The sequence below is a fragment of the Mustela nivalis genome, assembly GCF_964662115.1.
Source record: "Mustela nivalis genome assembly, chromosome: 8".
Taxonomy (NCBI): Eukaryota; Metazoa; Chordata; class Mammalia; order Carnivora; family Mustelidae; genus Mustela; species Mustela nivalis.
Window position 1 is genome coordinate 26138631 of NC_139027.1, and position 27303 is coordinate 26165933.

The window sequence follows — 27303 nt, forward strand, 5'->3', positions numbered from 1 at the left end:
CAGAATCAACAGTCTGGCAACCCTCACCTGAGACTAAACATCTGCTTGGCGATGTCATCATCAGGAGCAGTCAAGGCCCAGAGACTCGCGATAACTATGATTTCTTTCCTCTGAAGAGAGGCGATTTTGGTGTCTTGGTGAGATGATAATAACAGAGAGGGAACTGAATGTTTACATGTCTGCAGAGGTGCTGGGAGTTGCCCTGAGGCTGTGTCGGGGAAACAAGCAGTATGAGGACCTTAAGCATATTCGGGTAATCCAAATACAACAAGCATGTCAAGAGAGCGTTGGCAGTGGTGAACCCTGCCGAGGAACAGTCCGGAGGCACAGTAGCCAGCTCATGCTTGGGGCTCAGTGGAAACCGGTTCCAGGACAGCCACCCTGTCTGTGCAGGGGTGCTCAGAACTGGAATCTCTGAGAAGCTTCCCTGCGGTGACATTCAAAGTGGTGGTCAGCACGGGAGTCAAGCACTTTGATAACATGCAGTGGTGTGGGCTGACTTCCAGCTCAGAAGGGAACTGTGTCTACAGCTTTGTCTCAACAGAACACAGAGACTGGAACTGGGCATGAACCCATTACGGGGAAGGGACACGAGCCAAGGCTGATGTGCACAAACTCTGCAGTTGTGAGCAAAGGGGAGAGGAAGAAAATCGGGATGAAAAGCAGTAGGGACACATGGTTTACAGAGAAGACCAAAACTTCGACAAAGCAGCTCTGAACTAATGTTAGAAAAGTCCCCCTTACTGCTACTGCCTTTTTCTTTCACAAAGGACTGAGAGAGGCACCCTCAGTTAGCGCCCTTCCACACGCTGACATGTAGGGCAGTGGCCAGGAGACAGCGATGCGTGTTTGTGGGAGTCTTCTCTCGCTCACCTCTCTGCCTTACTCCGTGCCTCATGGCGAACACAGGAGCAGCAGGAGACATGGGGAGAGAGAGAGAAAACACCTGCGAAACAGTATCATTTGGTAAATCTTCTATCAAGAGAGTTTAGGAGCTGCTCACCCATCCCAGAAAGGAAAACAGCTGATCCCTGAATGGAAAAGGGGAGAAAATATTTAAATAGGAATCCCTGAATGCAACAGCTCTGGAGTCTCTCAGGAGAAGAATGTAAGAATAGATATGGATACCTGCGTATCTTCATGTATCTGTGTGTGTGTGTGTGTTTATACACGTATATCTAGATTTTCACCAATGAAATAATACTTCAATAATCCTGTGTGTATTACAGGAGAATTTTCCTTATCTCTGTAACAGAGAAAACTCATTTTTGGTTCCACTGACTTCCAATTCTTAAGTCCATCATCTGTTCTTAGTAACATCTCTGCATTTGAACCAGTCTGGCTGAGACCTCTTCACTCAGTACAAGTTTAGCAAAGACCCGGGTGCAATCCACACTCCATACACTCAGGCCTAAAATTAAAGCATGGGGTCTTCATTGGAACAAATGATTTTTCCTTCTCCAAAGAGTTAACATAGAGTTGTTTCATTAAACTGCTCATTTATCTTCTGTGTCAATGGGCACTAGTGGTTTTTCATATTTAACTAAAAAAAGTGTGAAAAAGGAAACTTTCAATATGGACACAAAGGACTGAACTATGGGGAAAACAAAACAAACATGATAATCTGGTCCTCTACAGAGGTATGGGGCTGTCTGTCACTTTGATACCTTAGTTACTGAGGGGTGTAGACACTCAGAGCTAACAGGGACATCAAGTGTCCCTTTCCTCACCCTGGTCACGGCAGACGGGGCCACCTTCCCTCTCCGGGCAGGCCTGCCTTACTGGAGAAAGGCAGGTTTCAGGTTCCTGATGTAACCCACCGCATCGGTGGATCCACCCGCAGGGGGATGTGGGGCAGGACTGATCAGAGGAGAAGTAATTAGGGCTCTGAAATCTGATAGCACATCCATTCCAACTTTACGAGATGTGATGCAAGAATCAGAAGACTTCATTTCTCCCTGGCCTTCGGGCATACTATCTGACTTGGGTAAGAGAGCTAGTATTTCTATGTCTGTTTTTCCAAACGAAAAACTGTCTGATCGCACTTTCCCCTAACTCAAGTAGCTTGCAGAGAGGAAGGAATAATAAACGTAAGACTATGTTGAGCTCTTTGGATGAAAGGCACTAAATGAGGGATTATGGTAATAATTACTGTTATTGACAACCGTAATTCAGACCCCCATGAGTTACATAATCTCATCTGTTCTTCTAGCAACATCTCTTGATTACCATCATTAGGATTTGAAATGTTTGGGACGTGTGGGCCCTCTAAATACCACCATTTGGCAGGAATACCACACAGCCGTTCATTTAAAAAGGGGCAACAGCCAAAGACTTCGATAATTCTCTCCCTCTCAAATATTCCTTTGTAAGTAATAAGCTTTTATGGAATAAAGTTCGCATCAATCCTTTCCAATTAACTATACCCCTCAGCCTTAATATATTATCTGTCAAACAGAGAGCTGGAGTTTAAGAGCATTAGGTCTGCAAACCTTTACAAAGACACAGGTCAAAGACCAGTATCATTGAGTAAACCAACAAAAAAACGAGGAGAGTCGTTTTAGGGTTTGAGCATTTTCCCTGGTCTTTGGCAAATCTTTGATAGCACCTGGCTGACTTTGTGGCCGTTGCTGACAAAAGCCACAGAGAGCGGCAGTGTGCTCCGAGGGTCGTCCCCTGCGTGTCCCCCAGAGTCACAGAGGTGATGAGGCCCTGCAAGGCAGAAGTCATTTGCTTAGGGAGCGCACGAGACGGCAGCCAGCTTTTACCTGAACATGACGGGCAGCACTGTCCCGGATGAATGGCGGGGTTGCCACAGGCAGGCACCGGGCAGGTGATCAGAGCACACATTTCCCGTCCACTGTGGCAGTAGCATTCCCGGCACCCATCGTGCCAGCTTTCCTCATTTTTATGGTGACGGCCGTCCATGGACAGACATGTGCCTGACAGGACAGGTGGCCCGGCTGGAGCAGGGACCTCTGGACAGACAGAAGGCAGCCTGGTAAAGAAGCAGCCACTGCACGGGAGAAACAGCCTGTAGTGCCCTCACAGGTAATGCGACCCAGCCACCGAAAATCACGGGTATAAAGGACGGTTCATGACACGGGAAAGGCTCGTGACAAGAAGTGAACAGGCTCTCACTTTTGAAAAAAGAAAAATCGGAAAAAAACCCTGCAAATATGCTAATCTCTGACAGGACTGCGGTTGCTTTTTACCCCTCTCCCTCTACGTCCTCATATTTTGTAGAGTAGACAAGCACGGATTTCATAGCAAATGGTACACGTATGTTTACTGTATGGAGAATAATCACTCTAGGAGTCACCCAGGGGGAAAATCCTGGGCCTCTTGAAACTAACAGATGTTTGTTCAGTGCAACAATCAAAGCAGGGACTAGATTTTTGTTTACTCTGACCCCTTAAAAACACTAAGGGTGAAAACTGCCTAACTTTGAAAAAAAAAAAACAACACATGACAAACTTGCAGGATCTTTTACTCCTGAATCTGTGGATCGTACTGACAACCAAAGCACCCTGGGGTGGGTGGCCAGGCTGGAGCTGGGGTAAGAGCAGAAATGGCACTCAGGGTGCACGCTCGAGGGGCCTCAGGGATGTCTTGAACAGGAAGACCCAGACAAAATGTATGCCCAGGATTTGTGCGTATGTGGAGACGGAGGCTGGCATGTGCTCATTCAAAAGTTTAAATTCTCATGGAAAATGGAGTTACCAGAAAATAGACAAGCAGGCTGCTTAGCCACGTCCGCCTTCACGGGCCCCACCAAGGGCTCTCTGTGGTATCAACTGTATCCAGTTGCTGCTAGACAGAAGCAGCTGTGGAGGGTCAAGGTAAAGGTGCTCTAGGCTAATGTTCCTAAAATGGGTAAAACTGAAGAACTAAGAAGTCATTCATTTGGTCAAATGTGCTTGTCTGTCACATGCTTGCTTTAAATTCTACTCTGAGCTCTTATACCAATGAGATGGAAAGAAAAGGGATGGGCCCACAGAGAGTGACATTTGTGTCTGAGCAGACAACTGTCACTGAACCAGTCTCATTTACATGATGTCCTCTGCTCTCTGTGTCTGAGCCCTGGCTGCTCTGAGGAGGGAAGGGGGGGTCATGGGTTCGCACTTACCTCGGCACTTGCAGAGAAGGCAGCCGTGACTGTCCTGCTGGAGACCCAGGGGGCAGATTTTACTGCATGGGAGCTCCGGGCATTTCTTGCAGCGACAGATGTCACAGCCATGCTTATTCTTCCTGGGTAATTAAAATGTCAGAGGTCAGAAAATCCGAGTCTCAAGTGATGATCAAGCGCTCAGACCAAGGATCGTCGAAGGGATGCTACTATTAAGCAGAATGACTTGACTTAGGCTCTCAAAAACTTGTGGAGTGATGTGTAATTAGCTCTCCATGGCCATGACCACCACCCTCCTGTGGCCAAGGTTTAGAATTGCCCAAGGAGCGATGTGATTCTGGGATGTGACTGTCGGAGCCTCAAAGACATGACTGTTGTTTTAATTAGGGAAAGTAGTACCGTAATATAAAAAAGATGAATGCGTAACTCCATGAATGGGACGGCGAAGGGCAGACTGTTGGTCAATGCTGGGACAGCACGGGGGCCAAAGTCCTCCTTTTGTCAGGGTAAGCCTGCCTCACATGACCACAATCTTGGAGAAATTTCAGACACTAGTAGAAATATATATTTTTTTAAGATTTAAGATATTTATTTGAAAGAGAGAAAGCAAGAGAGCAAGCAGAACAGGGGAAGGTGCAGAAGGACAAGCAGATACCCTGCTGCTGCGGGGCTCCATCCCACGGCCCCGGGGATCATGACCTGAGCTGAAATTAGATATTTAACCAACTGAGCCACCCAGGTGCCCCACCAGTAGCAGTACCGATGAGCACTTTACTGACCTCAGAGCAGACAGGAGAACCTGAGGCTCCACAGACCTGGAAATGCTAGACCAAGACTAATAAAGAATAAAAGCTCTGAGAAGCCCTGCAATCAAAGTACACTCATGATCTCACGAGCTGGGAAGGAGTTGATCAGCCGAACAGCGCTCTGTACACAGGGTATAAAGAAGCATGTGGGATAAAAGGAAAAGGCTGCGCTTTAATAAACTGCAGTGCCTAAATTTTGTGACTGGAAAGAGGATGTTAAATAAATAAATATGTGTTCATGAAATACATCACAGTAGTTCAAGTGAAGATTTTTTTGGAAAAAAAAAAATAATTCTTAACAAACATTCCTTCTTTTCTGTAAAAGGAGAATGTCCCTGTCTGTTACAGAGGCGCTTACTCTGGGTCCTGTCCACCAGCCGCTGGACGGAGTCTTCTCCTAGACTCCGCATCTCCTCTGCAGGTTTTGCCCTAGTTGGCTTACTAGGCCTCAGACAAGAAGGAGTTACTCTATTTACCCTGTGATTTCATCCCAAGTAGCCCCAAGTGGCAACAGTGGTGTTCAACTACACACACACACATCTTGGATAAATCAAGAGACTCTGAGAGGAGACAGCTCTATGGGAAACCCTTGGTATACCACTGTCCAAGTGACAATTAAACCACAATCTGCTAGATGAAATGAGAGCTGAGTGCTAGCGTCTATATATTTAGGTCAATATGATGAGAAGAGCAAATTAAATGAATTATTCATACTCATGACAGGTAAGTCATTTTTAAGGTCTTTCAAGGCTTTACCTGATTTGTTGTTCATTCCTTTAGATACCCCTCCACCTGTCCACCCACCCCTTCTGGAAGGCTGCACACACAGAGGGACAGTCCACTCAGCAGGTATGGGTAAGGGGCACGGAAGGCTGCCTTCATCCCAACACTCCCATATGGTGTCTGGCCAACATTTCTCCTTCAGACACTGTCCTTGAAACACATTCTAGCCGATAAAGTCCTCATTTGTCTGTGGTGGTGGTCTACCTGGTCCTCCTGAATGTGCTCACCGGCAGGAACATGACACGGACTCCACAGTCCTTTAAGGGATTGCTCTCCAAGGTGAAGGTTGGATTTGAACCTTGATTCTGAGCTGTTGTAATACTGCAGCAGGTGGTTATAGTTATTCTTACTATAACAATACTTTATTGTATGTTAGAAGTGAAGCTAAGAAATAATTATACTTTTACTGGTATCATAGTCATATTTTAGGATTAAGAGCAGTGACGGTTTATCAATTTGGGGACATTTTAAGGATAGTGAACATTCTCCATTTATCCCAAAATTAGAGTAAAGATTCCCCAATCCCCGCTAAACTGAATTCCTAAGAGGAACCATAAAAATGGTAACTTAAAGACGGCAGGGATGGGATGATGAATCTACATTCTTCATAATTACTAGCATTACACAAATATATTAAAAATTGGAAAGGCAGATGGGCGCCTCGGTGGCTCTGTCGGTTAAGTGGCTGGCTGACTCTTGATTTTGGGTCAGGTCATGATCTCAGGGTCATGAGATGAAGCCCCGCGTCAGGCTCCGCATTCAGCGGGGAGTCTGCCTGAGGATTCTCCCTCTCCCTCTGACCCGCTCCCTGCCTCTGCGCGCATGCGTGTGCCTTTCTCTCTGTCTCTCAAATAAATAAATAAATCTTTAAGGAAAAAAACTGATAAAGCAAGATTATGAAAGACAATTTTTTAAGGAACTATCTTAATACAAAGGCAGAAATAGATGTTAGTACAGACTCTAAACAAATGTGAACTGCCTTTCCCCCTTGGAATAATTTAGATTTTCAATGGGGTTTGGCTCAACAAAGAATTTTTGAAAATATAACACAAGTTCTTATCTCTAAGGAAATACATAAAAGGCACTGCTACATGAAGAAACAGGTATTACAGACCAGACCCAGGATCAGACAGGGAGGTGCGGCAAATAAGCACGTTCCGCACGGCCACTGAGTGGCTGTCCGCTGATTTAAAAGTACACATTAGTAAGTAAATTACTGCCCTACAGTCACTGGGACAGTGATGAAAAGTTGCGGCACGAGCAATACTCGGGTCTCGTGACAATTCCATTGCCGCAGGCCCTGTCCAAAGGCCCCTGCCATGAGGAAGTCTCACACAAGAGGCCCAGAGGACAGTGGCAGAACGAGTCTCTGGCCCACTCTCATCAAAGAGTAAGAGTAAGACCCGCCCCTCGCTGCTCTCTGACTCACTGAACAAAGGAGCACAGGTCTTCTGGACTCCACGCATCCCTGATTCCGTCACACATACACGAGACAATTAACAAAAATAAGTTCGGATGTTTCCTTAAGTTACGGATGATTAAGAAGGGAGCTTCTGGGTCAGGAAGTACTTACAGGTATCCAAACGGACAATGCTTGTCACAGATTATGGGTCTGCACTTCTTGGGCCGTGGGCGGCACTGACAGATCTCACAGTTGTGGGCATCGGTCAGGAAACCGAAAGGGCAGTCCAAGGTACAGCCTCGCTTGAGGCCCGAGCACAGCTCCTCCCCTGTGAAGAGAGGCGGAGGGTGTGAGGTGCTGGTGAACTTGTGGACACGTCGGGTCCTGCCCCTAGTCTTCCGGTCCTCTTCCGCAGACGCGAATGCTAGCCGGGACTGTACTAGCCTACATTATATGCTAGACTGTATACTGGACTGCACTATGGCATGAGGAATGCTCAAAAGTTATGGAGCCGCCATTCCATGGTAATCCCAATGTAACTCCACGTCTTGGTACTAGTCCAGAATCCAGAAAATAAAGCCCAGAAAAATAGATTTCTGAAGTATATCTCCATCTGGTGCTCAAGAGCAGGCTGGTAACGACAATCGGAGGTGTGGATGAGACAGAGTGCTGTTTTTTCACCAAACTTGCTCTTATGAGTTCCTCAAACTACTGATCACCATTTACTGTTAAAATGTGAGAGTTAGACACTTACACCCCAATAGCATTATATATTTTGCTCCTACTAAACACTCAGGATAACACACATTCTTCACTGTTCACACAATGTTTTCTCTTAGGAGTTTTACATATGATCCTGGGACACTACACATTGTATGCGGCCTAAAGCATTTCTTTAAAGAGAAACAAGTCTAACAACATGATACAAAATGAAACAGTCAGTGTTTCATTTTGATATCCACCGCCCTACGAACAGCACTTCTTTGGATAGGCCTAATTGACTAAAAAGTGTTATGTGCCAAAACGTCTACGTTAAACTTTATCCACTATCTGAAATGTTCAAACTCTCCACTCCTAGCAGAGTTTGGTGTGATGTGTGTCCTGTTAGTGAGCAGTAACATTATTTTAGAATTTAAACAAGGCGGGGGGGGGGGGGGAGCTACAGTGGCAGGTGAAAGGAAGTACTAGAGAAATCAGCTTCACCAATGTCTTCTAGGAAGATTTCCGAAGGTGTGAGGTAGGGCTCTGTAGGGAACACAAACGTTCAGGTGAGAGAAGTATGCGGGATGGTGTGCCGAAGCAACCTGTGGCTTGTCTGCATTGAATGCAGAGTCTGGAAGTCAATCAAATGTAAAGAGTTTGACATAGCGACGGCAATAGTGCGGCAATGTTTGGTGACTGCTCTGCATGGGCCGGCAAGGTGGGAAGAAGAGACTATTTTTGTCAGAATAACCAATCTGTTTTATTTGGATGACCTTAAAGCGTATATGTTGTAAATAATGCATGTTACTAAGAAAAAGAAAACGCACGTATCCCCTCCACACGCAAACCTTGTTTATCATCTAAAATTAGACCCTGAACTACAATTAATAGGTGAGATGGGTTCAGGGTTTGCACAAATATTTTAAGAGAGCATCTTTTTGTGAATCTTAGCTGGCAATACACAAACATTTAATCTGCTATCTTTTAGAGAAGAAAATGTGATTTATGGTATAATTTTCTACTCTGTCCTGATCATAAACCTTTCATTACACATATTTAATATAATCCTGTGGGTCTGTATCACACTGTGAAGCAACTGATTACTAATTTGCAACCTTAAAAGCAAAATTCTAAATGGCTCATTTAAAAATTTGTAATTATAGGACTTGAAAGGTCATCAGTTTTCCTTTCTTTCCATCATTAAGGGATGATGAAGGAGGGAGAAGACCTTCACAGCCACCTTTTTTCCTCTGACACTGAATTCAAAGTTGTAAGCCGATTTCTCTATTCCATGAATTTTTAAGTCACAACACTGTGGACCGGGCCTGTCTCCGTTCTATTCCCTATCAGAAGAGGGCTCTGGGGTAGGGCCTTATTTTCTTTCTTTATATAGCCTATGTGCTATCACGGTGTTTAGCTTGGAATGAACGTTCAATAAACATTTGCTGAATGAATGAATTGATCAAGGTTCCTGCTATTTACTCCTCCACTCTTGAGGCTGCCGTAGAAAGAGAAAAACAACAAAATGGAAAAACTTACTCTGCTAGTACTTAAAATCTTCGAAAACACTGGCACCTGCTACACATCTCAAAATACCATATTCTAACTCAAAAAGGAAGAATAGTAAAGACTATAAGGTGGTCCTAGGTCCATGTATCAATTACAGATTTTTCTTAATAAATGTATCATTTCAATGATAAATGTATCATCGAGGCAAACCTTTACATAAAGAGCAGAACCAAGCAGAAATACTTTATTTATAGGTGAGTGGGGTTTTAATAAGTTTGTCTGAGGATCTTTAGCACACCACTCAAGGTAGCAAGAAAGAAAGAACGGTGGCCTTACATTCAGAATTTTTTAGCATTATGACTTTACTGAGATCTAAAAATGCTTCCTAATCTATTGGGGAGAATTACCACTGAAGAGAAAGTGATAAGTAACGGCAAAGTACACAGCCTGTGCGTCAGTCAGCGGACAGCAGCTATGCAGTCAACTCTGTTTACTCTGGAGAAAAAGTGCTGTTAGCTCCCGGGGCCAAAATATGACACAACTGTACCTGTCCTTCAGGTTAAGTGAGTACCACGTAACTACATTTGGAACCCAATGTGACAGTGTCCCTTCTCTGTCCATATTCGTGGACACTGGCAATTCCCACTAACCTGTTAGTCAGGAACACCACAAAGGTGCTGAGATGATTAAATAAAGAAATGCAACACTACAAATGCTTGTCCCAGTCTTGAATCTGGGCTTTAGTTAGGACTTTGGCTCTGAGTCATCACGAATGGAAGCCTGGAGTCTGCCTCCCTGTATTTGTTGCCGCAACCTTCCCTGGATGCCAGATTAAGATAAGTTTTTCATGATAAGTAGGAAGGCTTCCTCTTCTGGCTCCCATTAATTTGCTATGCCTGCATCAGCTTCTAAATAAAAGCATTATTATAGAATTACAAAATGTTAAAACTGGAAGAGAAGTTAAAAATAATCCAGTCAAATCCACTTGATTTAAAGTTGTAGAAAATAAGATGCCAAAAGATGGATGGCATTTAATTGATACAGATGTCACTTACTACATATAGTTCACATGGTAAGCTGAAGTGTAGCGTGTCTATTCAGTTAAAAAGTAATGTTATTAATAGCTTGTATCCACAAGTATTAGGTTACTAACAGTACACTGAAATGATTTTAGTTTTAACTTTTGTAGCTCTTGTACTTAAACGTCTTCTACCATATTTCTTTTTTTTTTAAATTAAAGATTTTATTTATTTATTTGACAGACAGAGATCATAAGTAGGCAGAGGTAGGCAGAGAGAGAGGAAGGGAAGCAGGCTCCCCTAAAAGCAGAGAGCCCGATGGTGGGGCTTGATCCCAGGACCCTGGGATCATGACCTGAGCCGAAGGCAGAGGCTTTAACCCACTGAGCCACCCAGGTACCCCTATCTTTCTATTCTTTATTCTAAATATGGGAAAATGAGTCAGGGATAATTTAAATTCTCTGTATGCCTTTGATGTATTACTTTGCTGGGCAGTGGTATAAGAATGTTGTTATTTGTTACAGGTTAAAGTAGCAAAGCTATGGTATGTTCACACAAGAGAATATTTTGTCCTACATCTTCCATTTATTTTTTGAAGGAGTTGTTAACACTGGGTTTTAATTTCAATATAAAAGTTTCGATCTAAAGTGGGTGTGTATAATATGCTTAAACCGCAATATCATTACAGTCTCTTATTAGTTGAAGATAAAGTCCATTTTTATCTTTTGCATATCCCTAAGTACATGGCATATGGTAGGCAGTCAACAAATGCTAGATGAAAAAAGGGTGAATGAATAATAAAGCAGTGAACAGGGGAGAAATTTCTATCTGTTGGGCAATGGTCTGATTTTAAGCAATCTTGATGCCTGTAGTTTATATAAACAAGGTCTAATCCCTAAGAGAAAAGTGAGGTATGGATGGTTAGGGCCACAGCATGTGAAATGGGTTTTGTTGGATGGATGCAAACAAAATTAAGACAAATTGAGTATTTATCAAGTAGCTGCAATGGGAAAGAGAACACACTTATGCCATCTTTTGGTGCAAGGAAGTTTCCTTTTTCTAAAACTAGGTGAAAGAGAATGAGAATATCTGACAGTTAAAATTAAAAGGTAAAGGGAAAGTTGTTCGTGTGAGTGTCCTGAGAGGACAGGAAGAAGCAGAGGCAGGTTTGTATTGGCGCAAAGGTGGGGAAGCCGGGGGCTTTCCAAATCAGCCAGCCTGCGCTGACTCAGAAGTGGATGGATTGGAAAACAGCGATCATTTTCTGTAAACAGAGTAACAATTACCATATGTTGGCTAGTAAAGCTAGTTTTGCATTCATTAGTTTACTCAGTCCTCAGAATAACCCATTAGTTAGGTATTATTATTTGCCCTTTACAGAGGAGGACACGGAGGCTCTGAGCGACTTGTCATGATCAGCGAAATGTGGCTCAGTCTCCTGCCGGAGCCTGGGAGGGAGTGAGGGGCGAACACTGACGGGGGTCTGACAACTAACAATCTGGGCAGTTTGGTTTACTGACTCCCCTCCTAAAGGTGTGGCTTCCAGAGGTGTCAGGTCACTAACGACACGGGAGTGAGAACAGACTGCTTGATGACCACACTTCTGTAGGATACAGACAAACCAACAATGCCACTTGGTGTTTAATTATGTCCTTAGGTACCAGGTGGCAGCAAGTGAGATGGCAAAAGACTAACCCAGGTCAAGAATCTCAGTTTGATAAAATGGATATGTGGTCAGAATGGCAAGAACACAGAAGGGGATCTTAAATAAGAATGATGTCCGATGGCGTCCCCAATTCTGATGGCTCCTTGCTCACTGGCTCAACCAACGCCTGCTAAGCACCCAGGAAGGCCCTGGGAAATGGGTCTGTTCCTTCCCACTTTTGGTGCGAACATGTGCCTGGATGAAAAAGACCAAAGCCTCCTTTTCACAGGATTTGTAAGTTACAGAATTTGACTTGAAATGGTGATATTTCATTAGTGTATTGCTTACAGGAGGACATCTTATACTGTATTCACGTTTGTGGCATGAACACCAAGTACAGGACCAAGAACTTGGCAGGTGCTCTATTACACGAGGCAGAAGAAGAAAGGAAGGAGGAGGGAAAGAAGAATAAGACCAGAGATCTAGCTTCCAACTAAGTAAAATCTGCACATAATGAACAGCCAATCAAGATTTCTATTAAAAAAACTGACAGGAGCACCTGGGTGGCTCAGTGGGTTAAGCCTCTGCCTTCGGCTCAGGTCATGGTCTCAGTGTCCTGGAATTGAGCCCCGCATCGGGCTCTTTGCTCAGCAGGGAGCCTGCTTCCCCCTCTCTCTCTGCCTGCCTGCCTCTCTGCCTACTTGTGATTTCTCTGTCAAATAAATAAAATCTTATAAAAACAAAAAAACAACAACAAAAAAACCCCAAACCACTGACACAAAATGCAACAGTCTCCCGTACCTCTCTTCTGGCATGTTAATGAACTGTAGGTGCCAGGCAGTCAGTATACATGCACATTCCTGTCACAAAGCCGGAAGGCAACACGACTGCAAAGACAGGCAGAGCAGAACTGTCCTAACAGCCACCCTGCAAAAAGCCAGTGATCCACTTTTGACTCGCTTCAATGACAACTGGAGGAAAATCGTTTCTTTGGACTTAACTACAAAGGGCTCTTTGTCAAGTGCCAGGGGTCTGATATAAGCATAACCACGTGGTGAAAAAGTTCCTAACAGCAAAGCCCCGGTGAAGGTGGGAGGCGGGGGGATCAGGCGCGATGAAATCTGTATTTTTAGACTTCAAAAAGTTCAGAAAAAAATTCAGGTATGCTCCCATGATCAGAGAGCTGTGTAGCTCAAGAGAGTTGAAAACTGTTAATATATAAACTCTTCACAATACAATACAAATTGTGTTGGTATCAAAACAACAACAACGAAGTTGGCCAGTTACACAGACATACGTGGATGCCAAGGCAGCTCCCTAACGAATTTAGTTTTCCAAACAGGACAGCCCCGATGCGTGGAGGCTTCTAGGACATTTAAAGATGGTAACCACCAGGGTCCCAACAACAGTTTTGTAAACTCCGTTTTAGCACCAACTCCAGGAGGCAGGCAGAGTGATGGGGACACGTGAATGGAAAAAACTCAATTACTCAACTCCTATTCAGTGTCTGTCTTCTTCATCAGAAGTATTTTTATAAAAGAAAGTGCTGGGTAATTAAGGTTAAGAGGACATAAAGCCTAAGATAACTAATAAATCAGAAAGTAAGCATCTATCTACAGAAGTAATTCCAAGGCTCGGAGCCCAGGATAATTATATCCAGAGGCTCACGGAGAACCTGCTTATTATAGAAGCACTGTCTATGTTTGAGAGATCAGAGGGAACAAAAAGAGATTTCAGAAAACTCAAGGAGGCCACCAGATGTTAATTCAAAAGGGACAAAGGATTCCAAAACTACAGAAACCAAGCTGGACATTCCCAACTGAAAGTTCTTCAGAAAGAACTGTTAAACATGTTGATTTGTGAGCAAGGAAAGCAATGACCACCCAGGAGTCGCTGTAGGCTCATGAAGAACAAGCCGTGCCCCACTAACTTCATTTTATGTTTAAAATAGGGTTTCCGGCAAAAGAGTGCTACAAATACAGTGTGTTTTGATGCCAGAGAAGGTACAGATGGGAGTGTTTCCAGACTTTCGTGCGGAGATGGAGCTGACATGTTGGCTGAGGGACCTCGCTGAGGGAGGCAGGATTACGCTTCATTCTGCAGGAAGGGCTTCTATGCAATGGGGATCTGTCCTTGGTTCTGCACAACTTATTCTCCTTCAGTAGTTGGGGTGAGGATGCTCAAGTTATGCTTATCACATCATGAAGATTTGAAAACATTCCAAATAGTTGGAAAATGGTTTAAAATTCTCAGGATAATATCTTGTTTAATTTGGCCCTGTATTTGTATCATTAAAAAAAATTAAATATTCAAATACAGAACAAATGAAGAACCACCTACCAGCAGCTGATGTAAAAAGCACCTACACGTTCTGCAACTTGTAAACTCAGGATTGCCCCATAATGTGTAATTCAAAGTGCTAATGCAAACTTAGGCCACACCACAGCACTGCGCAAATCAGATCAAATTCTGAAGTATTCTGTTTGTTTCTGGGCCACACACTGACATAAAGATAGTGACGGTTTGTACGTACGTCAAAGATGGAAAGGACCAAGAAAGTTCTAAAAACTAGGTAACGTAACGTGCAGAATGGCGGAGAGGACTGAAGATGTTTATTCTAGCAGAAGAATCAGGGGGATTCAAAATCATTTTAAACATGAAGGGCAATTCATTCCCCCCCACAACCCCCCTGGGAGCAATGCAATGTACTCTGGCTAGAGTTTCAGAGGGCAGGGCCCGAGACATGATTGGAATTTACATGGAAGAGAGCTGGGATAAACAGTGTGAGGCACATTCTGAGAATTATGGCTGCCACACGTGGTATGTGACAGCCTCTGTGTGGGTGACCGCCTTGTCACTGGATGACCCCAGCAATGGTGTCAGAGACAGCACCGACCGGGGGGTTAGGAAGACGTGTCCTCCACAGCCTGGGGGGCTGCCCCCGTGATGCAGCTGGACAGGAGGGAGTATCTAAACACAAGGAAGAATAAAGGAGCACCTCTTTCCCTCCAAATGACTAGGTATTTGGGGGTGTTAGGTATAAATGTTCTTTTCTTCTTTCAGGTTGCTAAGGGAATGTCATCAATAGGAATGAAAAAGATATTCAATCACATAATATGCTTTGACAGTACCCTATTAGGCCCAGAAAAAAAGGCACAATCTTCTGTATACTTACTGTTTTTGCACTGACAAGTTCGACAACCATTGTGATCAAGTTTGAAACCATAAACGCACTCCTTCTCTGTCAGTGTACAGTTTGATAACTCCCCACATGCAGGCGGATCAATTGTGATGTAGGTTGGTTCTAATAATAAAAAGAGAAAAAAAATCAATGAAACATATGATTACCTCTTAGACGCTATTCAATCTTTGAAATCCCACACTACAGTAAGTTGCCAAAAAAAAAAAAAAATCAATAATATTCATCAAACCCTAAACTTTTATACTTTCCTAATGTTTTTAATCCCTGAAACAGAAAGATTTTTCTTTAGGTTTTTGAAAATGCAAAAAACTCTTTTTCTTTATGTTTAAGTAATTTATTTATTTCTTGGTACCCTCCCGTTACCTGATGGTTACCACTACAGAAAGCAGACAGGAGAGGTTTAATCAACAACATGTAAATTGTTAACTATTCTTCTATTTCCTCTTGTGTTTTCTGCATTCACCTTCTGTAAAAATCAGGACATAGCTTCCAACCGTCAATTATCTCTCCATTTTGCAACTCTTCTGAAATCTGGATTTCCTATCTTCCAGGGGACACTCCTTCAATTATTACAGGTATGATGGATAATAGTGACTAGGAGCTCGGGGCCCAGGGCCAATGTGGCAGAGTCAGACACAAGCCGTCAGCAGGAAGAGCGAGCAGCCATTCTGGGAAGAAAAGCCTAGAGGACCCCAACACCAAAGGTGATGCTTTAACCTTCCCTGCCATGATAATAATGAAGATTTGTCCTGGCGATGAAAGTCATTACACACTTCTGTAAAGTGCATTATGGGTCCATATGTTTGCAATGCTCTTTAAAATGCCTCAAGCTCCGTCCCATTCCACGAAGATGAGTGCTCTCATTTTCCCCATTTTATGGATGAGGAAACCTAGGATTGCTCACTTGTCCCAGATTGTAGAGGTTAGCACGTGATGGACCCAAGACTCAAACCCTGGCATTCCGGCTCCAGGGTCGCCATCTTGGTTTCCATGCAGTACAAAGCCCATTGTAATGATCCTTGCTTTGCAGCTCAGATAGGCGACAACTTTTATGAGAAGGTGGTCAGGGTGTCATCAAAAAGGAACAGAGCCACTGACCTATTTTCTGTAGTTCTTTTTAACCAAAAGATACTATGAACTTCTTCAGAGGAAGCTGGTGCTCACAGTATCTTTGTGAAGAGCAAAGTACGGAATGTCTCTACCTATGTTTCCACAAATGGAAAATATGAGGTGCAGAGAGGGTGACTGGCTTATCTTAGTTTACATAGCAACCCAGTAGCAGGCTGGGAATAGAACAGAACAGAGGTTCCTAACCTCCTGTCCAACACTCTATCCATTAGTTCACACTGTCTTCTCTAGTTTCGTTTCCCGTTACCATGGAAGAGAGACTAAAATAAGTATTTTAGCTGCCACTGCTAAGATCAAGAGTTCTAAATTTTTATCCATCTGCTAAAAGAGGCCAATGATTCAGCTCTTCACAGGTAGTGGGCAACGATGACTTCCTCAAGAGATGCTTTGATAAGCATTCTCCCTGCAAAAATACGTATGAAGAGGGTGTAGCACATTCTCTATTTTTACTGCAACACAGGGTGAAGAACATCACCCTGAAATTTTGATGTGAACTTCCTGCCACTGTAAAATTTCTAATTTCCTTCCGCCACTCACGTATCCTTTCTGAAAGGTAACTATAAACATCAAAAAGTCATTTAAGTTTAGGCAAGTTTTATGATGCCGTGAATTAAACACAGCTGTGCCGCTTTCTGACATTCTTGTAAAATTTACTGTCAACATTTTTGGTTTTCGAACCTATATGGTCTTTCTTTTATCACCATTGTTATTAGTCACCCAAAATACTGATTCCATTTCAGCCTTCAGCCACAAGACAGCCAATGTTTTGTCAACATTAGTCCAACCAAAAATGTCAGAACAGAGGACCTGTATCATCTTCAAGTAATTATACTCTAGATTATCCCACAGAGAAAGGAGTTAGAGGTCTACGTGCTAGAGGTCTGAGGGCAAAGGTTAGGGCTGGATTCTGAAATCTGTGTTCATGCTTTAGGAAATGGCTATGGGTGAAGAAGTGTTGAGCACATCGACTTGGACCAAAACCTTGTGTTCTTACCTGACATTTAAGTTCATTAATGACTTTTGCCTTCAGAAAATGTATTATGGAAAAATATATTTGGGCAGATTACACCGATCCTGGGCATGCATAAAAATCATAAGGTAGTGAATGTTAGGGCTTTGTTAGGAGGACAGTGCTGTAAATGCTACTTTTGATACTTATTTTGTTTAATGCATAAAATTAGAACGGTGATCTGTGGCTAGAAAGTCAGGGAAAAAAAAAAAAAAGAAATGGGGTGGCTTGAGGATCAGAACCACAACACTGACTTGAAAGGTCCCACGCCTTATCCAAACAGCTTCATCAGCTCAGGAGACAGTCACAGGCCTCCACCAAGCACACATTTCTCCAGGAGAGGAGATACACTGAGTCTGATTTCCCACAACATTCAGGATGATAACTTTTGTTCAGTTTAACAAATGAAAAGAAAATGCAGAGAAGGGCTGTTTATTAGGTATTGGTAAATATTTCAGATAAGACAAGTCTTACTGGATGTCCTCCAAGTCTCAGATAACGTGTAGAAGGCAAGAACAAAAAACTATTTTGTATCTTTAAAATTATGTTTCCCCTTCATTTATGATACATTAGATGGAAGAAATTGGAAGTGTATACATTTCAAATTATGTCTTCCTCAATATTTAATATTAAAACACAAAAAAACCTCAACAAAACCATTTACTCACGAAAATTATCAATTACTCCAGAACTATTCAATTTCCCCTCAAGAGGTTGGCTGAACACAACAACGTTCACTGTGATATACTCAGTATAGTATTTTAACACTTGTCCTCTCATTTTATGACATTTAACAAATAAGTATTGTTCTCCTTTACAAGTACAAACTGGAACAAATTTTTTTTTTTTAATTTTATTTATTTATTTGACAGGCAGAGATCACAAGTAGGCAGAGAGGCAGGCAGAGAGAGAGAGAGGAGGAAGCAGGCTCCCCGCAGAGCAGAGAGCCCGATGTGGGGCTCGATCCCAGGACCCTGCGATCATGACCTGAGCCAAAGGCAGTGGCTTAAGCCACTGAGCCACCCAGGCGCCCCCTGGAACAAATTTTTACAAGCCTTTTGAGGGCAGTGATGCATGACTGGGGTGGGGTACTTACTGCTATTGTCCTAGGTCACTGGAGGAAATGCTGATCTGTAAGAGACACATCTGTAGACCATGAGCTGTCTAACATTTCATCTGAAGTCATGCATTGCATGCTAGTCCCTTCCATCATTCGCTCAACATTGTAGTGCCCAGTGTCCTACCCTGTGAGGCCCTCTCTGTATTTTGGTTAGATTCTCTAAGAACATGACAACAGGAATATGCAACTATAAACTATCTAGAAAAAGATCTGATATTATCATGAACGAACTGAGAGTCTGCTCTCAGTTCAAAACATTCACATGTAATCTCAGAAGTGGTCCTTTTACCAACATCACGGCAGTGTTTGGGGAAAGAAAGACCACTGCAATTCAATTTCTTCTTCCTAACAATGAACTCCAAAGTGAGAGACACATCTGATACCATCGTGAATTGGAGCATTTAAAAATCAATGTTACATTTAAGTCCTTACAGAGTAGTGACCAAAAGTTAGTTAGATTGTTTGCCAAGTTTCTATCCCAGGAAATTCTTGGGGTGGGAAGAGATAACTTTAAAGAATCTAGAATCATGGTATCATAATATGATTATTTCTAAAGCATATACATAAAGAAGCTCAAGGAAGTGTTGGTGACATGTGAGAAATATGTGTGAGCTGCTTGTTCGAGTACCCTGAACTGCGTTTGTCGGGGACTGTGACTAGCTCACGCTTGGTCTGCGCAACGGTGTTCTGAACATGGAGAATATCCTGATGAGTCTTGGCCTGAACACCAGAAGATTCTCATGTAAATCCTGCATTTCTATGATCTTATATTACAAGGGATACTGAGAGGAAAGGCCAGAGAGTACATGCCTTTCTAAAAGGATGATGGTGATGTTGTGCCCTTGGCAGGTCTGGGGATTATCAGTTGAATGGAGGTCCTGCCAAGATGTCTGGAGACAAAGATGCATCTTGGTATACGATACCTGTTGCTTGGAGCAAAGAAAACTGTCTCCCTTCAAACTGGCCGGGGAGAGACGTGTTAGTGGGCCCCTTTCAAAGGAGAGAAATGGTCTCAGATCTCCTCATTTAGGAGATAGAGCAAATATTTTCACGAAGATTGGCACCTGGCAAGGGGAAGTTCAGTGAGGTGCTGCCTACAGGATCAGCCTGGAATTCCACAACTTGTACTGAATCAGCTGAGGAATTAAAGAAATACCTTCATGTCCTCCAAAGGAAGAAGGCTTGAAACAGCAGGAATTCACTGTCTTTGGCTACAACTATTTCTAAAGGGAACCCTGGAACAGCGTCTTTGTGGAGAAGAATTCTAGAAATATTTTCTGAGCCTAGAAGCAATAAAGAACAGAAACGGGTGTTTGTTACGTCTGCATCCAGTTTGCTTGCTGTCTCCTACCCCGCATCTCAGTGGAGGACTGCTGCTCTCCTCAGGCCGCGGTCTTCCTGAGTGGTCTGCAAAGACTCTCTCTGAGCACCTGACACTCTCCAGAAGGGCTCTTTTTACCAGAACCCTTGGGACTGGGTCTGGAGTGCAGGTGTTGGGCCACTGATTCTCATCCTATGCCTTAGAGAACAAAATGCCGGAAGGAGACCTAGTGTAACATGCAATAACATAAACACACCTTAACTTTTTATTTTACATTTATTTAAAATTTAGGGGTTACTATTTTTCATATCTTAGCCCAACAAAGCCCTTCCCAGTAAAAATCTTTCCAGGAAAACATTCATATTTTTCAAGATGTAGAGAGCCTCAGGAACTAAGTTTCTGAAGAACACCACCAATATTTTACATGGATGTTCGTGTATTTCCTAGAGTAAGTGTATCCATTCAATGGAGATGCTCAGGCCCTGTGGTCCCAGTTAATTTGATTAAGAGTACAAAGTTAAAAAAGAATAATTATTTTAACTCCAAGGCCATAGCACTAGATTGTAAAATCAGATATATTTGATTATTCAGGAGATATATATGTGTTACGCAAATCTAAACTCTCTACTGTCTTGCTTTTTGTTAATTTGTGGAAAATTCTCCAAAAACAAAGGGACGTTGAAACCTAGTATAACCTTTAAAGACACTGATTTAAAGTTTTAATATCAGTCCTATTGTCATATCAGATAGTTTAACACATATGGGACAACAAAAGAACGAAAAGGAATGTAATCTGATCTTCAGTTATTTTAAAGTGTGTAATAGTAATGTGAATTTGCTCCTGAAATAATTTATATAATCACCAGTTTTTTTATTTTGAGGGGCTATAGCTTAAATGAACATGTTAATAGATGCTTTTAACTTGGGGTCTAATCTGTATCAATCCATTGAACTTCTGGTTTTGAAATAATGCATACAAAGTTTTTCTCATTACCTTGATTACTACAAGCTGTTTCTCTCCTGCAAATAATACTAATCATCTCCATTGAGAAAGGTGTGAAGCACTCTTTCTGATTAGCAACTCTGGGAAGGCTGACAGCCAATTAGTAGCTCTTGAGTATGGGTGGGTGACTCTGGAAAAGTACTTGTGGAAGACATCCGGAGTCATCCCTCCTGAGTCTGTCCAAAGCATGGCCTCCGACCGGGAGGTCATTAACTCTAGTTCCAGACTTCGACCATCTCTAGGGGTGCGGCCTCACCCTGCTGCGGCCTGGGTGTGCGGCTGGGCTGGGGGCCGGGCTGTGGGCAACAGCTGCCTACCAGCACCCAAGTCCCACTAGCATGCCCGAGTGTATACATGTGCGTGCCCACACACATACTAAGAGGAGTTTTTCTGGGAAAAAAACCTCACTATCTGCAAATTCTTAGAAAAGGTAGTTTTTTTTTTTTTTTTTTTACATTTTATATTTCACAGTTTTTTACATTTTTACATTTTGCAGTTTTTTTACATTTCTTTCATAAGTTAAAAAAGTTTCAAGTAGAAGCGTAACAAGATACATGAAGATATCTGTATCTGATTTACCCCTGGCTTTTGGACTTTGATAATGATTTGCATAAGGTTACATGGCTCTTCTCTGCAAATTCATAAGCCTGCTTACTCGACTGTTGAGAGACAGAGATGAACAATTACGTTCTCTTTTCAGTCCTAATTCAAGCATTCTCTTAAGATTCTTAAAAAATTATTGACTGATGGATTGATTGGCTGGTCTTGGCTAAGCTACGTGAATAGCTAATGAGTGGGAAAATTCCAAAGAGTCACTCACTTTCTAAGGCTAAATCTCTCAGGTCCTGGAGCCCAGTAGTTACTGTGCGCCTGGCCAGGACCATAGAACTGGAGATAAAGTTGGATAAGACAGAACCAAAGGAGATAACTTATCTGCTTTACTGTGTCTTCATATGTCATTCTGTTACCACCGTGGCTTTTCAAATGTGACCATAACTAGTCAGAAAACCATCCCAATAAATCACCAAATTGTCAACATAATTTCAGCTTGGGAAGAGAAGTACTATCAAGATGAAATTTTCCCAAATGAAGCTAGAGGGTAAACTATTCATGTAGATGATGAGAAGAGACAGACTGAGGATACAAAACTCCCCTAATCTGAAAGGTGGGGATTTCCATGGGGCATGGATGTGTATTTACAAAAGTCTCATGAAGTCATGGAAAAAAATCTACAGCTGGAGTTTTCAAATTCTTTCTGCCATTACACACTTAGTGATCCTTTTTTCCTTTGTATATACTTCTCATAACAACACCTACATCCTTGTAGTTTTTAAAGTACTTATCACAGAGCAGTTTCTTTATTTTAAGATGAATGGTGTGAAAATGTCCCCAAGATCTGTATTATTTTATGGTTAGAAAGAGAAATGACCACATATTTACTTTAGACCTATTTATTAACTTTGTATGCTTTTTCCAAGGAACTTGGCTGTTCCAGTTATTTTTCTTCCTTTACCAATCTCATATTTAATAGGAAAAGATAGTAGTAGGATTCTGAGGTTATTGTTAAAAAGACCACAAAAGACAAATTAAATTTTTTTATAGAGAAGATGTCTTTTCCCAAGAATTCAGCTTGAGAGCTTTCACAAAATGACTCGACTCCAACAATAATTTGGATCTTTTAAACTTGTCTTATGTTTTATTATTATATTATTTTTATTGTTCATTTTCCTAGAGGATGGATCTTGGCAATCATTACCCAGAAATAATGGGTCATATTTATAAATACATTTGTATATGTGTTTAGGAGCTGTCTTGAACTGGGGTGTGTCAGGTGGTCAGAATTTTGGTATCTCAGCCCAACCCTCTGGAAAATGGCTGAGGACCAGAGAGGAAAAGTCCCTGTGTTAGGAACAATTGTTTATTCATGGTTTAGAACCTCAGCACTAAGCCTAGTACTTGGCCCACAGTCATGCTAAATGAATGAATAAAGAAGAACAAAGATGCCTGAGCACGGAAAGTCAGGGCACACTTTTTTGATGAAGAAGGGCTCCCATTCAGTATTGTCCTCAACAGGCTCAATCTCTAATTTCCTACCTTCTGGAGGACTGGACAGCAAGTCCCTTAGGATTCTCATTGCTACAGCAGTCCCTTACACATAGTGCATGCTCAATAAATGAGCTTCTCTCGAGCAGCAAGCTAGCTCAGAAGGCTGCTGTGAACCAGACTCTCTTAAAAGTCCCCAAACCCAAGCACTCTCTGTGAGAAACCCCGTGATGACACTCAGCTGCCTAAAGTAGGTGAAGTTGTGATCTGGATCTTTGGCTCGAGAAGGCAGGCAAGTGGCAAAGCATTGTACGTCTCCCTCAAAATTCTTCTTCTTTTTTTTTAAGATTTTATTTATTTATTTGACAGAGATCACAAGTACAGAGAGAGTGAGGCAGAGAGGGGTGTGGGGGGAGCAGGCTCCCCACTGAGCAGAGAGCCCGGTGTGGGGCTCGATCCCAGGACCCTGAGACCATGACCTGAGCCAAAGGCGGAGGCTTAATCCACTGAGCCACCTAGGAGCCAGAGGCTTAACCCACTGAGCCACCTAGGTGCCCCAACCCCCTCAAAATTCTTAATGTAAAATCTGACACCCCAAATTTCAGTTATGTGGGGAATTCACTTCTATGACTATCTCAATTCACCCACGGTGCCGTATGAATAAAGCGTTATCAAAATGGTCCTGAAAAGAGCTGGGCACGCACTCAGTTCAGCAACACATCTCGCAGGGGATGAAGAATGGGCACTCTTGCCGAGTGCTCAGCAAATTTACCTTGCAATGGAAACAAAGGTCAGCCAGAATCAGAAGGAGAAAAGGGATGAGTCGAACACCGGAATGCAAACAAGCACTGATGATGTCATCTCAGGGCCCGGCAGCTGGAGCCCACTTACTTTCCTCAGGGGGGACAGGAGTGCCACTGGTCAGGACCCAGCGCCTGGAGAGACGAGCCTGGGCAGAGGGCGACCGCATGAGCAAAGAGACAGCCAGGGAGAGCACATCGCATGTCCTTGGGTGGGGCCCGTATCCCTGGGCAGCCTCAACGTGCTTTCCTGGAGGTCAAACAGCAAGGTCCAAATTCCTGAGCCAGATGGAGGCTCAGGAAAACTAGCAGGATCAAAGGTTGCCACGACGGTAACTGGGTCTCTGCATTCAGAACAGAGCCAGGAGCAAGAATGGCTTCTGAATCTGAGCCATGATGGTCAAGCACTTCCACATTCACCAATTTACCTTCCTCAGCCTCTCCCTTCTCACAATGGGGGTCTGAAGAGAAGCAACGCCAAGGACATGGACTTGGAGTCAGGAGATTTAGCCGGAGTCCCTCTTCTCTCACTATCTCACATGTGGTGCTGAACCTCTTTGGGCTTCTATAAAATGGGAATATCCACTATTCCAATGTCACTGTATCACTGTGAGGCTCAAATCAGATCATAAAGAGGGGATGACAAACTCTAGGTGTTCCGTGGATATTACTTGTTGCTAGAACTGCCATTCCATCCTGCCTGTTTTGGAGCTTGACCTGGTCTCCGAGGATGGCTGAGTACATGAATTATGTGCCCTTTTGCAGGCCTTCAATGTTTAGCTGATAAATGGTATGGCCACAGCTTTGGCATTCTGAACCCTGTCCATTGTACCCTAAGCATCCTTTTCTATCTCCAGTGATAACATGAAAAGCATCTAGGATGTGGGTTGGTCCATGACATCCTTTCATATGGTCTGGTAAGCTTTGGAGCGTGTTAGTGACCAGCCACTGGCGCCTTTCACATTTGCTGAGTGGCAGTCTGATATCATTGTTCCACATTTTGACTGTGTCCATGATGTCTCGAAGAGAACAGAAATCTCTTCATAATCAGCTTATCCAGTGTGAGTGGAGACAATCGTCCTGTGTGCCTGGTTGACCCCGTTCTTCCTCCCTCATGATGGGGGCCTTGCTGGATCTTTGGGGAGGAGGGCAAACGCATTATATTAAAATAAATAATATTTTGGTAGCTTTGCCAGTAGTTCTGCTACTCTCCCGTTGCAAGAGGATGCAGAAGACCCATCTCTAAAAGCTGTCTTTGATGAGCAGATCCTAGTTTCAGATGTGGGACCGAATAGGACTTATGTCAACAGTAAGAGACAGTTCAACTGGTACTTTCTTAACAACAATACTGGGGGTATCTCTTTCAAATAATAGAACAAGCTCAGTTGAGCATCCCTACTGAATTAATCTGGCCTAAAATCTCTGTCTGATCTTTCCAAAACTTAGTTCCCAGAAAGGATAAAAGAGTCATGATCTTGAAAAGATCTGAATGTGCCGATCCCTCTCAATTTACGAGGCCAATGGCCATCACAAATGGTTTATTATCATTGCTAAGCATTTTTTAGATGAAATTTTTAATAAAATAGAGACTCCCTGGATTGTTTTAGAAAGTGAGCTAATGTGCAGGGCAACAGCTTTCTAATGAAGGAGAAAAAGAAGAGCACCATATCTTGTCTTCCTACTGATGGCCAAGGTAATAGCATCAGGACCAAATAAATACAAGGCACAGGCATAAGCTAATGGCAGGTGCCAAATATCTCAACAAACATTAAATATACCTTCTTGCTTGATCCCAAAGCAGATCCAAAGCAGCCTCAAATTATTATCATGCATGTACACTTTTTTAAAGTGAGGAAACCAGGGCCAGCTAAATTTTAAGTAGAAAAGAATTCACGGCAGCCAGTAAGGAGGCCAGCACCGGAGTGCATGCCGTGAGGTCCTGGCAGGTTGGGGACATGGCTCACAGACTCCGCTCTCAGTCTGCTCCAGCTGCCAAGGTGAAAAGCCAAACCTAGAGGGGCTCAGCGCTGGGAGGCTCCCCAGGGACCAAGAACTTGTTGGCCTATGAACTTTCTTGGGGATTCCTGACTATGTTTCACAGCGGAGCAGCACAGTAAGAGCTAGAGCCTTGTCCTGAGTCTTATTTTCGATTGGTGACCAGCATTAAATTCTGCGGTCTCCAGTGGTCTGGCCACCTGAATTGGGCTCTGTTTCAAACAAATATGATAAATCCAGGTATGAAAGTAAAATTCACTCAGCGTGTAAATAGATATTCTGTAGGTAAAAACGTTAAGTACAAATATGGTCTAACTGCTAATAATTCAACTCAAATTTAAAAAAGAAAATGCCACGGAATCATTATCGCCTTGTGTTTCGGACAAATTTCAAAAAAGCACTCAACGTTCATTACCCCTTATTACCTACTGAATTTCTCTCAAACTGATGGTAGGACCCTTGGACCAAGATGGACCAAGATGTGGCAGTGCTGGGCCCCTGGTGACAGATACCCCAGTGTGCATGGGGTACATCGGTGTGATCCCGCTCCCTGCCCCCTCAGCAGCTACCTCTAATGGAAGATCCACAAATGGCCAAGAGACACTTTTCGGCAGACATTTTCATTCTTGCAGGGTTTTTTGTTTTTTTTTTTTTAACAATAATACTGTAGCAGACATTTTATACACTTGAGTGACATTTTATCTTCAATAATCAGACAGACACAGCATAGAAAATACTTCTAAAGAGGGCCTCTAAAACAATTCACTGGGTTACAGTCTCTGAAGCTGACCCTCATGTATTAAATAATGGGACATCATTTTGTTCTTATAAGATCAACTAAAGACCATAGACTGAAACGGTTTAAAACGATACCACCAGAAGCGGAGTTAGAAAGCTAGGATATTAAAAACGAATCATGTAGGAAGCAGTACTCCTCTTAAAAGAGTTATTTCTATAGGGAAATTATTTTAGTCTAATTCGAAAATATATTTGAATGGAGAACTTCACGAAAATGTTATAATACATGGCCACTTAAATAAATGCTTCTAGCCCGTAGAAGTCATAAAAAATACTATGCTATAAGTGAATTGATTTTTTTTTAAATAAACACACCAGGAGTTATACTTACAAGTAAGTGTTATTGCTAAAAGCACTCACTTTCAGAGGCTATATGCTTGTGCTAAAATGCTTTTCATGTTAAAATTCTATTTGAAACTCCTCTTTGCAGTTGCTTTTCAGAGCAAATTACTATGTCATAGAAGATAATGTGCCTTTATTTTACTGTCCCTTTTTGCTTCCTCTGAACGACTTTACCAAGCTAGATCATCCACTTTTTTTCACTAGACCTTGTACGTGAGTGACTCTGGCTGTTTCCTAGAGTCTGATAAACCCTGAAAGTCAGGGGTCTGCCAAGCTAAGGGCGTTCAAAAGGATAGGCCACAGGCTCCGACACCAGTTTCCACAGAGAAATCCCAAAAATATTTGGAACGACTGTAGTTCTGCAGGAAATTGTGCAGTTTTCCCAGAGAACTATTTTGAAAGGAAAACACTTCACTTAGATATGTAAATCTTGGTATGTCTAAAAATAATTTTGCTACTTGATCACTGGGCCTTGTATGGGTATCAACAAACATGCTTCCTATGAAAAGGGCTGTCATGTGCTTTAAAATGAGTGTGTTGAGACAGA

The 27303-nt window shown here is 42.7% G+C and overlaps 1 protein-coding gene across 7 annotated transcripts in view; it reads right to left on the minus strand.

Moving 5' to 3' along the window:
• CRIM1 (cysteine rich transmembrane BMP regulator 1) overlaps positions 1-27303 on the minus strand; it is a 189646-nt gene that overhangs the window by 35856 nt on the left and 126487 nt on the right. For 5 of the 7 annotated variants that reach the window (XM_082745317.1, XM_082745318.1, XM_082745322.1 and 2 more), the window contains 4 exons: positions 15171-15299; positions 7292-7448; positions 4130-4251; positions 2769-2978 (listed from right to left, as the gene is read on the minus strand). In XM_082745317.1, coding sequence (XP_082601443.1) covers positions 2769-2978; positions 4130-4251; positions 7292-7448; positions 15171-15299 — 618 coding nt within the window. The remainder of the gene's footprint in view (positions 1-2768; positions 2979-4129; positions 4252-7291; positions 7449-15170; positions 15300-27303) is intronic. The other 2 variants (XM_082745320.1, XM_082745319.1) reach the window with 1 other exon arrangement.